Source organism: Hibiscus syriacus, unplaced genomic scaffold, assembly GCF_006381635.1.
Source record: "Hibiscus syriacus cultivar Baekdansim isolate YM2019G1 unplaced genomic scaffold, ASM638163v2 tig00110177_pilon, whole genome shotgun sequence".
Classification (NCBI taxonomy): domain Eukaryota; kingdom Viridiplantae; phylum Streptophyta; class Magnoliopsida; order Malvales; family Malvaceae; genus Hibiscus; species Hibiscus syriacus.
Genome location: NW_024062613.1, coordinates 804,384 through 816,380, shown reverse-complemented (window position 1 = coordinate 816,380; position 11,997 = coordinate 804,384). Strand labels below are relative to the sequence as shown.

The following is an 11,997-nucleotide window of genomic DNA, read 5'->3' as shown; positions in this document are numbered from 1 at the left end:
TCATGTGGTAGTAGGCGATCAAAGTTCTAAAATTTGAGTTGAATGAAATAAAAAGAAAAAAGATGGGCTAAAAATAAAAACTATATAATTTTTTCTAAAAAGAATAAATGCATGTTATGCTTGTCAAGGCATGTACTTGTATACCATGTAGTCGCGGCGACGGCCCGTGTATAAGCTTTACGTTGAATTATTCAATAAAAACATGTTTAAAAAGGTTATATTTCAACAAATGAAAGCTCACAAATAACAAGATGAACCGAGAAACTCATCGGAAATTTTAAATTTCACATTATTTAGATATGAGAATTTATAAGTATTTAAATCTAGATCGTAAACATCATTTATTAAATGATTGCATATAATGTTAATACACGTGTTGATGTTGTTATTGCTCGATTCATGCTTTTGCAATTAGTGTCTTTGACACATATTGCACGTTTATTTTTTAGACAAAATTCATATAATTTTTTCTTCACATTTTTGGGTTTTCCCCCTGCTTTTATTTTAGCCTAATATGTTCTGTATTGATACGTAGACAGAAAATGCGTTCTAAGGATCATTTTCAAAGGTGTTTATGTAACACGCTTTTAGTCTAGACGTCACAAAAAAATATTTATCCGAAAGATAATTTGAAATAAATGTTAGAATAAAATTATTTCTTAATAGATGATTCGAGAAAACCTCGCGGATATACGTCATATTACTACCAAAACAAAATCAATATGTCCCTAATATTGACTATATATATAATGAAAAATATGAGTAATAATCTTAAAATATACATTGAACACACTAATAAATACCTATAGAAGATGTATACATCCATTAATACAACAAATTATAAAACACGATCTATTTATCGTAGTTTGGGGTGTTATAACGTATGTGGGTAGGGCAGTTCAGGAATACGTTTGTTTGGCACCAAAGCAAAGCAAACCCTAATTCCTTTTTTTTGGGGGGGGGGAAATCAAAGTGAGTCTGAGTCCAACCCCGCCCATTAAATGGGGACAGTGGAAAAGATTCGTCAAGTGCACGTTAGTGAGTCCAGGGACTTTAAATAAAGGGTTGGGAAAATGGCAAGTCCATTGCCAAAAATGGTGGGAATTGCACCAGCAAAGCTCTTTCCATTTACCTAATTCATCATCGTCTTCTCTAAACCTTTTTGGCAAATTACAATTCCAACGTCTTTGTCCAACTCGCAGACCTGAGTCTCCCCCCCCCCCCTCCACAACACCCTTTTTCTTTATAATCCGAATTTGCCGGAACTCTTTCCAAATACCCCTCAGTTTCAACTCTTTCTTTCTTTCTTTCATCGTCTTCTTTTAACAAAACAAGCATTCTTCTGAGTTAGATCTTGTTAATATGTTATACTTGCTTTTTTTAACTATAATATCCATGTCTTTTTCTTTCCTTTTCTTTTCTCCTCAGCTCACCACAGTTCATATTTTATATATCTTCTTAGATCTGTTGTCAGGACAAGGGAACCTTCTATTTCTTTGCATGAAGATCTCTTTCCCTGTTTTTTTTCCAGGCATAATCACACAAGATTCTGGGCTCTTAACAACAAGAAAGCGTGATGGGGTTTCTTCGTATTCATGGTTTCCATCCCTATTTGTTTCGGATCTTTGCAAAATCTCTTCGACTCTATCTTTTTTCTAGAGTAAATATGCACCCATAAAACAGTACGACTACCTTTATGAAATAAATAAAAAACCCCAAAAATCTTTGTTCATTTCACTAGGCTTTTTAAATAAACTTGTAAGTTTCTTGGAATTGAAGCTAGGGTATGGGACTGGGGATGGCTAACTTCTCCTCCATACCCTTCCTTTTGTCCTATTTATTAATGTCTTTCAGCCATTTTGTCATTTCTATTTCCGTCTCGAACAATGTATCTGCTTCTGCTCTCATTTTTCTCCATCTAAAAACCAACATTTTTTTCTAAACTTTTTGCATCACTTTCTTCAATGTTCGATTCATACATGAAAACCATACAAAAGGCACGTAAATCTAAACAGCCAGAAGGTACTGTTTGCTAGCAGGTAGAAGTTGAAGAATGGGTAGAGGAAAGATGAACAATTAGTTTCTCCCATTACATGCATGACTTTACTATGCTGCTAGCTGAAATAGAGTATTTGAAAAAAAGGGTGAATTATTGTTCTAACTTAAGTTCCAATTTATGTCATTTATTATAACTTAATTTAATATACTAATTAATTTTTATTTATTATCTTACAGGAAATTGAACTGGAAAATGAAAGCGTTTGTCTCCGAACCATGGTAAAATATTAAACACATAAAATTTAATATCTTCCTTAATTATATGATCAGCTGAATAGACAAATAAACAATTAGTTTCTCCCATTACATGCATGACTTTACTATTAATAAGGATTGGCTAGGATATGATCATATGAGACCATAAATACTTGTAAAAGGGTAGGGTGAACCGGTTGATGTATTTCGGTTCGAATTTTTAAATTTAAATTATTTCAAATTTTCAGTTATGATCTTTTTTATATTCGGATTAAATTTGAGTTAACATGGAAATCGAATATACTCATTCTTTTTATTGGATTTTGTTTTACACGAAAAAGTTTAGATTGCAGAAGTAGAGAGGCTTCAGCAGGCGAACATGGTGACTGGACCTGAGCTTAATGCCATTCAAGCTTTAGCTTCTCGCAATTTCTTTAGCCCCAATGTGATGGAGCCTCCAACTGCTTATTCCGACAAGAAGATTCTCCATATTGGGTACTAATTTCCTTCTGGTTTCGTATTTCTTGGACGATACAACTGCACAACACAGACACATAATAAGAGATACAAGTAAAAAGTAGATTTTATATAATAAAACTGATGCATCAAAATATTTATAGTACCTTTATGTATGTATATTATACGTATAATTGTGTGTCGTGTTTTAACCCTAAAATATTTGATCATTATTTGCAGGTAGCAAGAGAAAACAAATATGGAAGAATGAATAGTTAAATAAAATAAGAAGGGGATGCATTTACAACTACTATGAAGCTGGTGTGATATATTTGGATATAATATATTGCTAGGATGCTCAATATGTAATAACTACACGTGTCTTTTAAAAAGTTCAATTAAAACATTTTTAGTTATTAATAACATTTATCTTATTAAATATATAAATAAGAAATATAATAAAAATTATAATCTCAATTTTTTATTATATATAAGATAGATTAATCATAATAATCAAATTTTCCCTCTACGTGTGTCAAAGAGCACAAATTAACCACTAATTAATAAAAAAATATCATACTAAGAAACGGTTGAAAAATTAATCAGATCACTCGGAAAAATACAAACAAATATGATACAAGCACGATAGGTGAAGATTGAAGATTGTCAAAACTAACATAGGAGTAGAACAATTAAGGTCAGTACATTGATAATTGACTTTATTACAAAGAAATATCTATGATGATTGCGAGTATCTATCAATATAAGAGAATCAACTTGAGGATTCAATGTAGGAGTATATCAATAAGATAAACCAATAAAAACTAGTTGAAGAGGCATTGATAAATCTAACCTTTAAAAAACAAGAAACATGCTATAATAATATACAAAAACAACTATCATTTTCGTACATTGTCAAAATCATTTTTAGATTCGAAATAGTTTTTCTTGAAAATTGTATACATTTAAAAAATTGAACCGTCATGGGTCGTTTAGGGCCATGTATGATTGAACACCATTGAAATTACCTTTTCTTAAACTTTTATTTTTTATAAAAAAAATTAGGATGTTTACATTTAAGACCATATAAAAATTGAGTTTGGAAGTTGATTATTTGTGAGAAAAGTCAAAGCAACCTCATAACGTCCCAAATTAATATCTTTTTAAACCATATGTTATCTTTATTTTTTTAAAATTCATGAATTCAAATTTTTAAATTTATTTTTTAATTGAAATTGAAGTTTAGTTTTTAATTTGAATTATTTTAGGATCCCTTGTATGTAAATTTTGAGAAGCACTTCTTCCTATCACAAATGATGATGAAAAGTCTGATGAAAGATGCCTTCCTGTCACAAATAATTAACTAGATAACATTCAGTAAGTTAGTACACCATCACGTTAATTATCGTGATATGATAAATTTACCTTAATTTTTAGAAAATATTTTTTTATGAAATGCATTTTTAAATTTTAAAAATGAATAACACTATAAAAAATATTTGTGTTCGAACTACAACGTTGCATAATGCATTTATATTGTAGATTGGTTAAAAAATTATAAAGAAATATTACCTTGTAAAAATGTTAAAAATTAAATTAAAAAATTTAAAACTTACAAGTAAAAATAACAATTTTACATTTAAAAAGGACTAATTTATATATATTCAATCCTCTATGCTTTATTTATATAAATTACGTGTGTTTTAATTTTGAATAAATTAAAAATATTAAAATTTGTTAAGTACAACGTAATTTTCAAGTTAAATATATATTGTTAAACTCAACAATTAATTTATTAAAACGCCGATCATATAAAAACATTTAAAACATTAAGTGACGCATATCCTTTGTATAGATAGAATGTCAATTAAAATATTAATGATATGTATAACAATTTAAAGTATTGTTATATCAATTAAAAATTAATTTTTATTTAATTACAAAATTGCGTGGTAAGAATTACTGCAATTTAGTTAATTTTTTAATTGAAATGGAAAACTCCAATTTTTTATTTAGAAAAATGTATTAACCATTACAGTAAGAAGAGAATAATAGTTGGTGATTAAACCGATGATTGGGCTGGTCGAATGGTACGGCCCAAACTCCATTGTCCATCATTTAATATGTTTGATGCGATTAAGAAAGCGAGAATTGAGAGAGACGATGGAGGGTCCTCCACCCAACGACTTCTGTATCCAAATCAATTTGTGTCGGTCGTGACGATGTGAGAAAACTATTCACGAACGTAAAATTTAAATCAAAATTAATTTAAATGTCTAAAATAGAGAAGGTCAACATGATAACAAATAAACGTCATCTTAATCAGTCGTGACCGATATCAAATTCAACTCAAAAAAAAAGATAAACGAAAATAATGACAAAAAAATCGAAAACTACTAAAAAAATAAAAAATAATATACTACAAAGACAAAGATAAACATATTACAAATAGCAGTTAGAATATTTACTGGCATTCAAATTCATCCAGATATGGCATTGATCCTTTCAGCCAAGCAGATATAACTATGCTTTCTTCTGAAAAGCTCTTCTCCTTTTCTTCCACCTTAAATTTTCCAATTTCTCAGATTTCCATCGTCTAAATTTTTCTCGATCCTTCAGCCATTCAGAATAATCTTTTCCTTGCTTGCACTCGATGAAGTCGGCTAAATCCGCAACAGCAGATGAGTCTTGGGAACCTTGTAAAACGCATCTGAGAAAAATCTCACCATTGCAAGTTTCACCAGTAGTCTCTTCTATGCTGAGAGCCGATTCAACATGATTTTTCTCTGAACTTCCTGGTTCCTGCTCTTGAGCTCTATTTTTAGAACTCGTCTGAGATCTAGTTCTGCAACAATGAAGAAAAAGGAGAATGAGATCCCCCTCCCTAAAATATAGACAACAGTGGACTCTATATGTTACTCGGACTATTCTGTTAAATATCTAATACAGGTATTTGTCGAATAAGGCTATGATCTAATTTTTTCCAAGTTTTTTAATATATTTGAAAGGTCCTTAAAAGGTCATATCCCCGTATCCATATCTAAATATGTGTCGGAGACGAATACTTCACAAAGCCAGATTTAAACAAGTCTTATTCAAAAGGACTAGCAAAGACTTAAAGAAGAAAAGTTAACTAAAATGTACACCGTAGACAGAACAAATTGGATCAATTAGGCGCTTGGCATCATCAGCATAATAAGATTGACACAAAAATGTCACCTACCCCAAGTACAGTGTCTGAATTTTCTGGAATTTTAGTGCAACAGCGTGGCTAGATTTCCGATCCACGAGAACCTGAATCATCATTCTCAATTATTTCGTAAGGCAAAGATGTAATGAGCTTGACAAAGAAGAAAAAGAAAACCTTACCTCACTAGTATTAAGTGAAGGTTCAGATTTTCCGACTTTAACACGCGATTTCCATGATGAAGATTTTACCCTTGAGTCTAATAAGGATCCAAATGCATGGAGATCACCCGCTTCATAAACAAATAATTTCAGCAGTATTATCAATGTAAATATGCAGTTCTTAACCAGAAAATCAAGCCCACTAGAATAACTTAGAGACAACAAGCCTGAGAAATGAAAGAACATCCATTTTAACTTCTTATGCCTTGTTGGCTGAATTTCCATCATGTCATGTAAGAACTTCTGAACTGGTAAGCGTATACCAAACTGCTGAAAACAATTGAAAGTAGCAACCAAAAGATCATACTCCTTACTTAATGCAACATTTTCCGATGTTTTCAAAGACCCAGAATCTCCGCCTTGTGTTAGAACCCTTATGGCTTGTAACATAGCAGAACTCATTAGCTTCAATATGGATGCGAGAAGACAAATATCTTGAGGACTAGTATCTTCCTTTTCATGCAGTATACAGTCATCAACATCATCAGAAGAACCCCGGAGTGTTATACAGCTTATGATTGATAGAATGTCATCTCTAGTGGATTCCTCAACAACATGAAGGCTCTTTTGTGTATGCAACAGAGGCAGCAACTAGCTCAGACCTTTCTTTTAGTAATGTACTGCTTAAATATGAATTCCATGAATTATCAAATTTAGCGATGAGATTGTGAATTTTCTCTTTCGTAGCTGGCAAAAGACAAGAATCAAAATCCATCTGACTGTAACTTGCACGAAAATGTGATTTCAAAAAAGAATCATTGCCTGCTATGGGGTAGCCTTACATGTTCATATTGGACATGTGTCTGGTGTACAAGGCAACTGACCTTTCAAATGCAGATAGGTATGCTCTTAGTTCACTGCTTGAATTCAAATGCTCAGAAGACATGCTAATTCCAATGACTTCGGAAACCAATAAAATCAGATATGCCTGAAACATTTTGGGCGCGGACAACAGGACAGGGTTAAGAAACAATGACAAGGCCGTAGTCAAAGTCATTTCTGGAACTCTGAAGTTATTGTTAGGAAGCCAAAATAATCTATCGATGAAATTCTTAAATGCTTGGTCATCAGAAAGTGAGAGTATAAAGTGAGCAGAAAGAACCTCCAGCACACTTCCAACATTACCATGGCCAAAGTGACGTGTGAATACAAACTCATTCCCACAAGAGAGAGAGTCAACAAATAAAAGGTACTGCCTCACTGATTCATGCATCAGAAGCTCGTCTGCAACAACCTACACATGGCATTTTTAGTATTATGTCACTCTTTTCCCGCTTAAGTATATCCTAATAGTTTCACATGGCAGCAGCCTAACAAACATAAACTATCTATGACGAGAATAAAGTCACTTTAAAAAAGCAAAAATGAAAAAGCAACGCCATTATTTAGATTGAAAAGTTGCCATGTTGTTTTAGAACAAACTCACAAAGTGCCACCCAATATAGGAGAAATACCAATACCAGCTTACGTAATATACAAAGGTGATGAGTATTATGAACACAAGTAAAGCCATTGGCATTGCAGAGTAATATCAATAATCTATGAGGAAAAATCTGAGTCGAATGCAGAGAACAAGAACTGGGTAATGTCCAACAATCATTGACAAGAGAATAACGCAAACCTAACAATTTTTTTTAATATCATGGCTAAACAATAAAGCAATACGTGACAAAATATAAAACATAAGGACCTTTGGATTATAACTTCACTCTCCAAAAGCAAAGAAAAATTTCTATGAATCTATCTAGCCAGGCTACAAACATTTTTCCTATGAGTTTTCCTGCATCAAAACTAACAATTTGTTCCTATAATTCGATGTTTTCTAACAAATAAAACATAGTTCAAAGAGCTTTAGTAATCTGCAAAATGCACTAACATTACAAGCAGTTGAATAATCGAATTTTGAATCAAAGCATGTGCAATATAAGAATTCAAAACCGAAATCAAAATTACCTCAAGCACAGCACAGAAAATGGCATGAAATGGATTAGAAAGTTCCGCGAAACTTAAGGAAGTTAAGGAAGTAACCAAGTGCTCAGCGTGGAGAGTAGTGCCACCATTATCGACATACATACATTTGCGCGAAACCTCCTTTTCGAAACTATTATAAGGTTTTTCATTACCTCCCTTTAACTCCACAGAAACACATTTCCTTAGTATCCCCAAAATAATTCGACCTTTTTCGACAAGAAGTTTCTGATCCAAAACAAGCAGTTTGAAAACTACAATGCAGCATCTCAAAAGCAAAGTTAGCTCTTTAATGGAAGCTTCAACATTGACATGGAAGATAGAGTGGGAATGAATCGGGTGGGGGAAGCATCATTCAAAGCAGAGAATAATTCATCGAACTTGGCATTGAGTTTGTCGTGTAAGACATCTGAGATTTCACGAGTATCCTTGAATTTGAGTTTGAATTCGTTGGAACTGAACTCGGTTTCCGAGAAATTTAAATTGCATTCGGAATCAGAGCAGCTTAAAGTAAGCAGTAGCAAATACAAGCCTTCTAGTGTTTCTGATTTTAGACCCTAAAATCAATCAAATTAAAAACAGAGGAAAAAAGAAGAAGAATGGCAGTGGAAGTGAAACGATTGTAAAGAAGAGAAGAAAGATGAGAAAATGACCTGAGGAGAAGAAAGAGAGGAAAATAGGGTTTGGAAGTTGAAAGAAGAGTTGTTCTTCCTGGGCTTCTTGGTCCTGCTGGGTCTTTTTGAAGTCATTTCTCAGAATACAAATCCCGCCACGCCAAACCCACCAATATCCGCACAAGAGGTATAAAGATTCGCACTTCAAAGGCGGCAGGAGCAGAGACTAGCAAACCAGATCAGACCGTTGGTTCAATAGATTAAACCGAGAAAAGGACGATCCGATTCAATCCTACAGATTTTGTTTTGGGTAAAAAGACCCTTTGGCCTTTAGGTAACTTTCGATTTTGAAATTTGAAATTTAGTGTATTGATTTGATTATGATTCTAGAAAAATTAACTCACAATTTTCACATTCTAAAATTGATGACATGGAATGAAATTTTTAATTGTTTATAACAAGATTACAATAAAATAATATATAAACATTAAATACTAAATTTATAATAACATCAATAAAATATTAATATCTTAATTAATTAGTTTTAATTACTTACTTTTCTATTGAAATGTCTTATTTTATTTTTTTGCCCTCCCGATTCTAAGGTTTCACCCTGAGTAATATGGATTAATTTGTGCCACACATCTGACTTTAATAAGTGAATCTTCTAACAATAAATTTTTACGTATACAAAGACTCAAACTCGAAACCTATTTAAACGATATCATTTATTTACGACTTAGACCAATATCATATTATTATATTAATATATTCTTAATGTTGCCTAAACATAAACAATATAAATATAATAAAAAAGATATTTAAAACTTCAAATACTTTAACAACAATTCCGATATAAGGAGGCAAAATCACTCAACTAGGGAGGTGGGAAAAGAATTTGTTGAAATAGTGTATGTTTGGAATTATTTTCTTAAAGTGTTATGTACACTGTATATTAGAGAAGACGTTGAAATTACCGTAACAAGTATGCTATGCCAAAGGAAAGGCTTTTCCACAGCCATATTTAGTTTCTTAGTCTAAGTCTTCATGGTTTTTATGCAAACAAGATCCATATAAATGGCAGGTTTGCAGAGCATACACCAGAAAAACTCACTACAGATCTATTTATTCATCTCGAAAGATTCAAAAAAGAATAAGGGAATAAATTTAGAAGCCATGAGAGAAAACACACGATTTTATTTTGAAGGCTCACTCTTGCCTCATTACAAACTATGCTACTACTTTATGTAGGCTAAAGGAGAGGAACATGATAAACTGATAAACTTTCCATATTTACAAGCATATTTCATAGGATACTAGACAAAGCCTGAAAAGATAAAATACATAAGATAAGGTTTTTGACATAATAAAGGCTACATGTCACTATAATCGGCGGACTCATCAGACGTTATATTTAGCTCAATCATTTTGTCTTCTTTTTTCTTGCTTTATCCTATAGAGCTTTAATTGATAGGCCTTATACTAATCTTCTAGGTCTATATCTATCTTTTCACATGCTGAGATTGTTGTTAAGCTTGTTTCTTCTGTTGAAACTTATGATAACTCATCTCTTTTGCTGGCAAAACTAATGATCAATGATAATATTGGGACCATTTTGAGGGATCAGATATACTTTCTCGATATTCACGTGTTGCCTCCATGACTACTTTATGGTAAGTGTAAGGTTTGTAAGCCATGAATCCCATGGTGCACCAACATCTGCCGTTGGCTATATCTCTAATGGAATATGTCTGTTTAGTTAGAAAAAACACTTTTGCAATGCTCTGTACTGATCATCCATTCTTCTGACATCATCATGATAAATTTGGTCCACCCATGCTGTAGGAAATAATCTTAACTGCTTAGATTTTCCATGTTGCGGGAAATAATGTGGCTTGTACAAAATGATTATCAGGAATAATATAGGGTTTTGTTGGTATTCTTTGTTGATCATATATAGCCATTGATGAAGAAGGTAAAACCATTGGAGGATGGTTAAAAGGTTTTTGATCTCTGGTTGGATTTGTCCTTGAATTGCTTTGTCTAGAAAATATTGAAGGACTGGGAAAGAGAATTGGATCGCTACATGGTGTATGTGGGTAAAATACCACAGTAACCATTTTAATTTAAATTCAAAATGCATTGGATGAATAAAGGGATAATCAGGATGTAACCCGTGTGGTTTTAGACACAATCCTTCTTAGTTTATAAAAAGATCTAACTGGTATTCAAAAATCATATCCCCAGCTTTAGAGTGGAATATATTTTCTATTACCAGTCTATAAACTTCAGGGGAAATTATGGGTTAATATTTGGGGGAACAGAAAAGGCTGACAGTAATACCCCAAAATTTGGTTAGTAACCAAAACGTAAGTTTTGAAAGTTTAGTTGTCAAAGTATAAAATTGGGAAATTTTAGGGACCTAAATGGTAATTTTTCAAAAAAGAATTTTTATTCCATAAATTGATAGTTTACTCTTAAAAATGGGGTTCCATGAAAATCAGATTCTTGATCCGAAAATTTTGTTAAAAACTAGAAATGGTTAAATTTTGATAAATCGGATCAAATAAAAAATTTGAAAAAAATTGAAGGATGATAAATTATGTTTAAAAATATTATTTCCACATTTTAAAATGATGGAAAACAATATAAATAATTGGATTTGAGAATTTATTTCCATGATCAATTTGGACCGTTGGATTTAAGTGGCAAGATTAAAGTTTTTGAAAAGTTGCAATGATAAAATGGTAAAGAGGTAAAATATTTTGTTCATCTTTGACTTTTGAAAAATGATAAGGGTTATTTGGCATGATTTGATGGTAATTATAAGGTTTCATTAAGGGTAAAATGATATTTTTCCAATTAAATGAATTTAATATTCCTTTAAGCTTAAGTAAAGGAAAATTTAACATGAAATTACTTAGAAATTTCATGTAATCTTCCCCATTTTTCAACTCCAAGCCGTGAACCTCATCCTAAGGTAAGAGAAAGTTTCTTTTTGATTTTTAGCAATTTCCTTTGGATTTTGGATTGAGCCCTAAAATAGAAAATTATTCTATTCGAAAAACTCTATCATTTGGTACCATTTATGCATGTTAATCTTGCTTTTGTTCAAAGATCTCAAATCCTAAGGTTTATTTTCATATTATGGTTTATGTAATCGATGATAAATCTTGATGTTTTTGAGGTTATAAATTCATTTCCAAGCTTTTTTTTATGATTAAAACATGCTCAAACCTCTTAGAAATGCTATTGGTATTTTTGGCCTAACCCTAAAATTTGGGGAAATTTATGTTTT

At 31.8% G+C, this 11,997-nt stretch overlaps 1 protein-coding gene and 1 long non-coding RNA gene across 2 annotated transcripts; both read right to left on the bottom strand.

Moving 5' to 3' along the window:
- Nucleotides 1–5,232: 5,232 nt before the first annotated feature.
- On the bottom strand, nucleotides 5,233–6,811 carry LOC120217042. Its single transcript, XM_039214266.1, has 3 exons — nucleotides 6,079–6,811; nucleotides 5,933–6,003; nucleotides 5,233–5,554 (listed from the first exon to the last, which is right to left on the bottom strand). Exons 1-3 carry the CDS (start codon nucleotides 6,517–6,519, stop codon nucleotides 5,233–5,235), a joined length of 834 nt encoding a protein of 277 aa, XP_039070197.1. The 5' UTR covers nucleotides 6,520–6,811.
- A 370-nt stretch (nucleotides 6,812–7,181) lies between these two features.
- On the bottom strand, nucleotides 7,182–8,887 carry LOC120217031. The gene is made up of 3 exons (XR_005525118.1): nucleotides 8,739–8,887; nucleotides 8,071–8,642; nucleotides 7,182–7,351 (listed from the first exon to the last, which is right to left on the bottom strand). It is a non-coding gene; the product is annotated as an uncharacterized LOC120217031 (long non-coding RNA).
- Nucleotides 8,888–11,997: the final 3,110 nt, after the last annotated feature.

What these genes read in the sequence shown, in the direction of transcription:
- LOC120217042 (XM_039214266.1), bottom strand. Translation starts at nt 6,519, where the DNA reads ATGAGTTCTGCTATGTTACAAGCCATAAGGGTTCTAACACAAGGCGGA. An exon ending in CTTCACTTAATACTAGTGAG is followed by an intron (nt 6,004 to 6,078) that starts GTAAGGTTTTCT and finishes ATGATGATTCAG; the next exon opens with GTTCTCGTGGATCGGAAATC. An exon ending in ATTCAGACACTGTACTTGGG is followed by an intron (nt 5,555 to 5,932) that starts GTAGGTGACATT and finishes TCATTGTTGCAG; the next exon opens with AACTAGATCTCAGACGAGTT.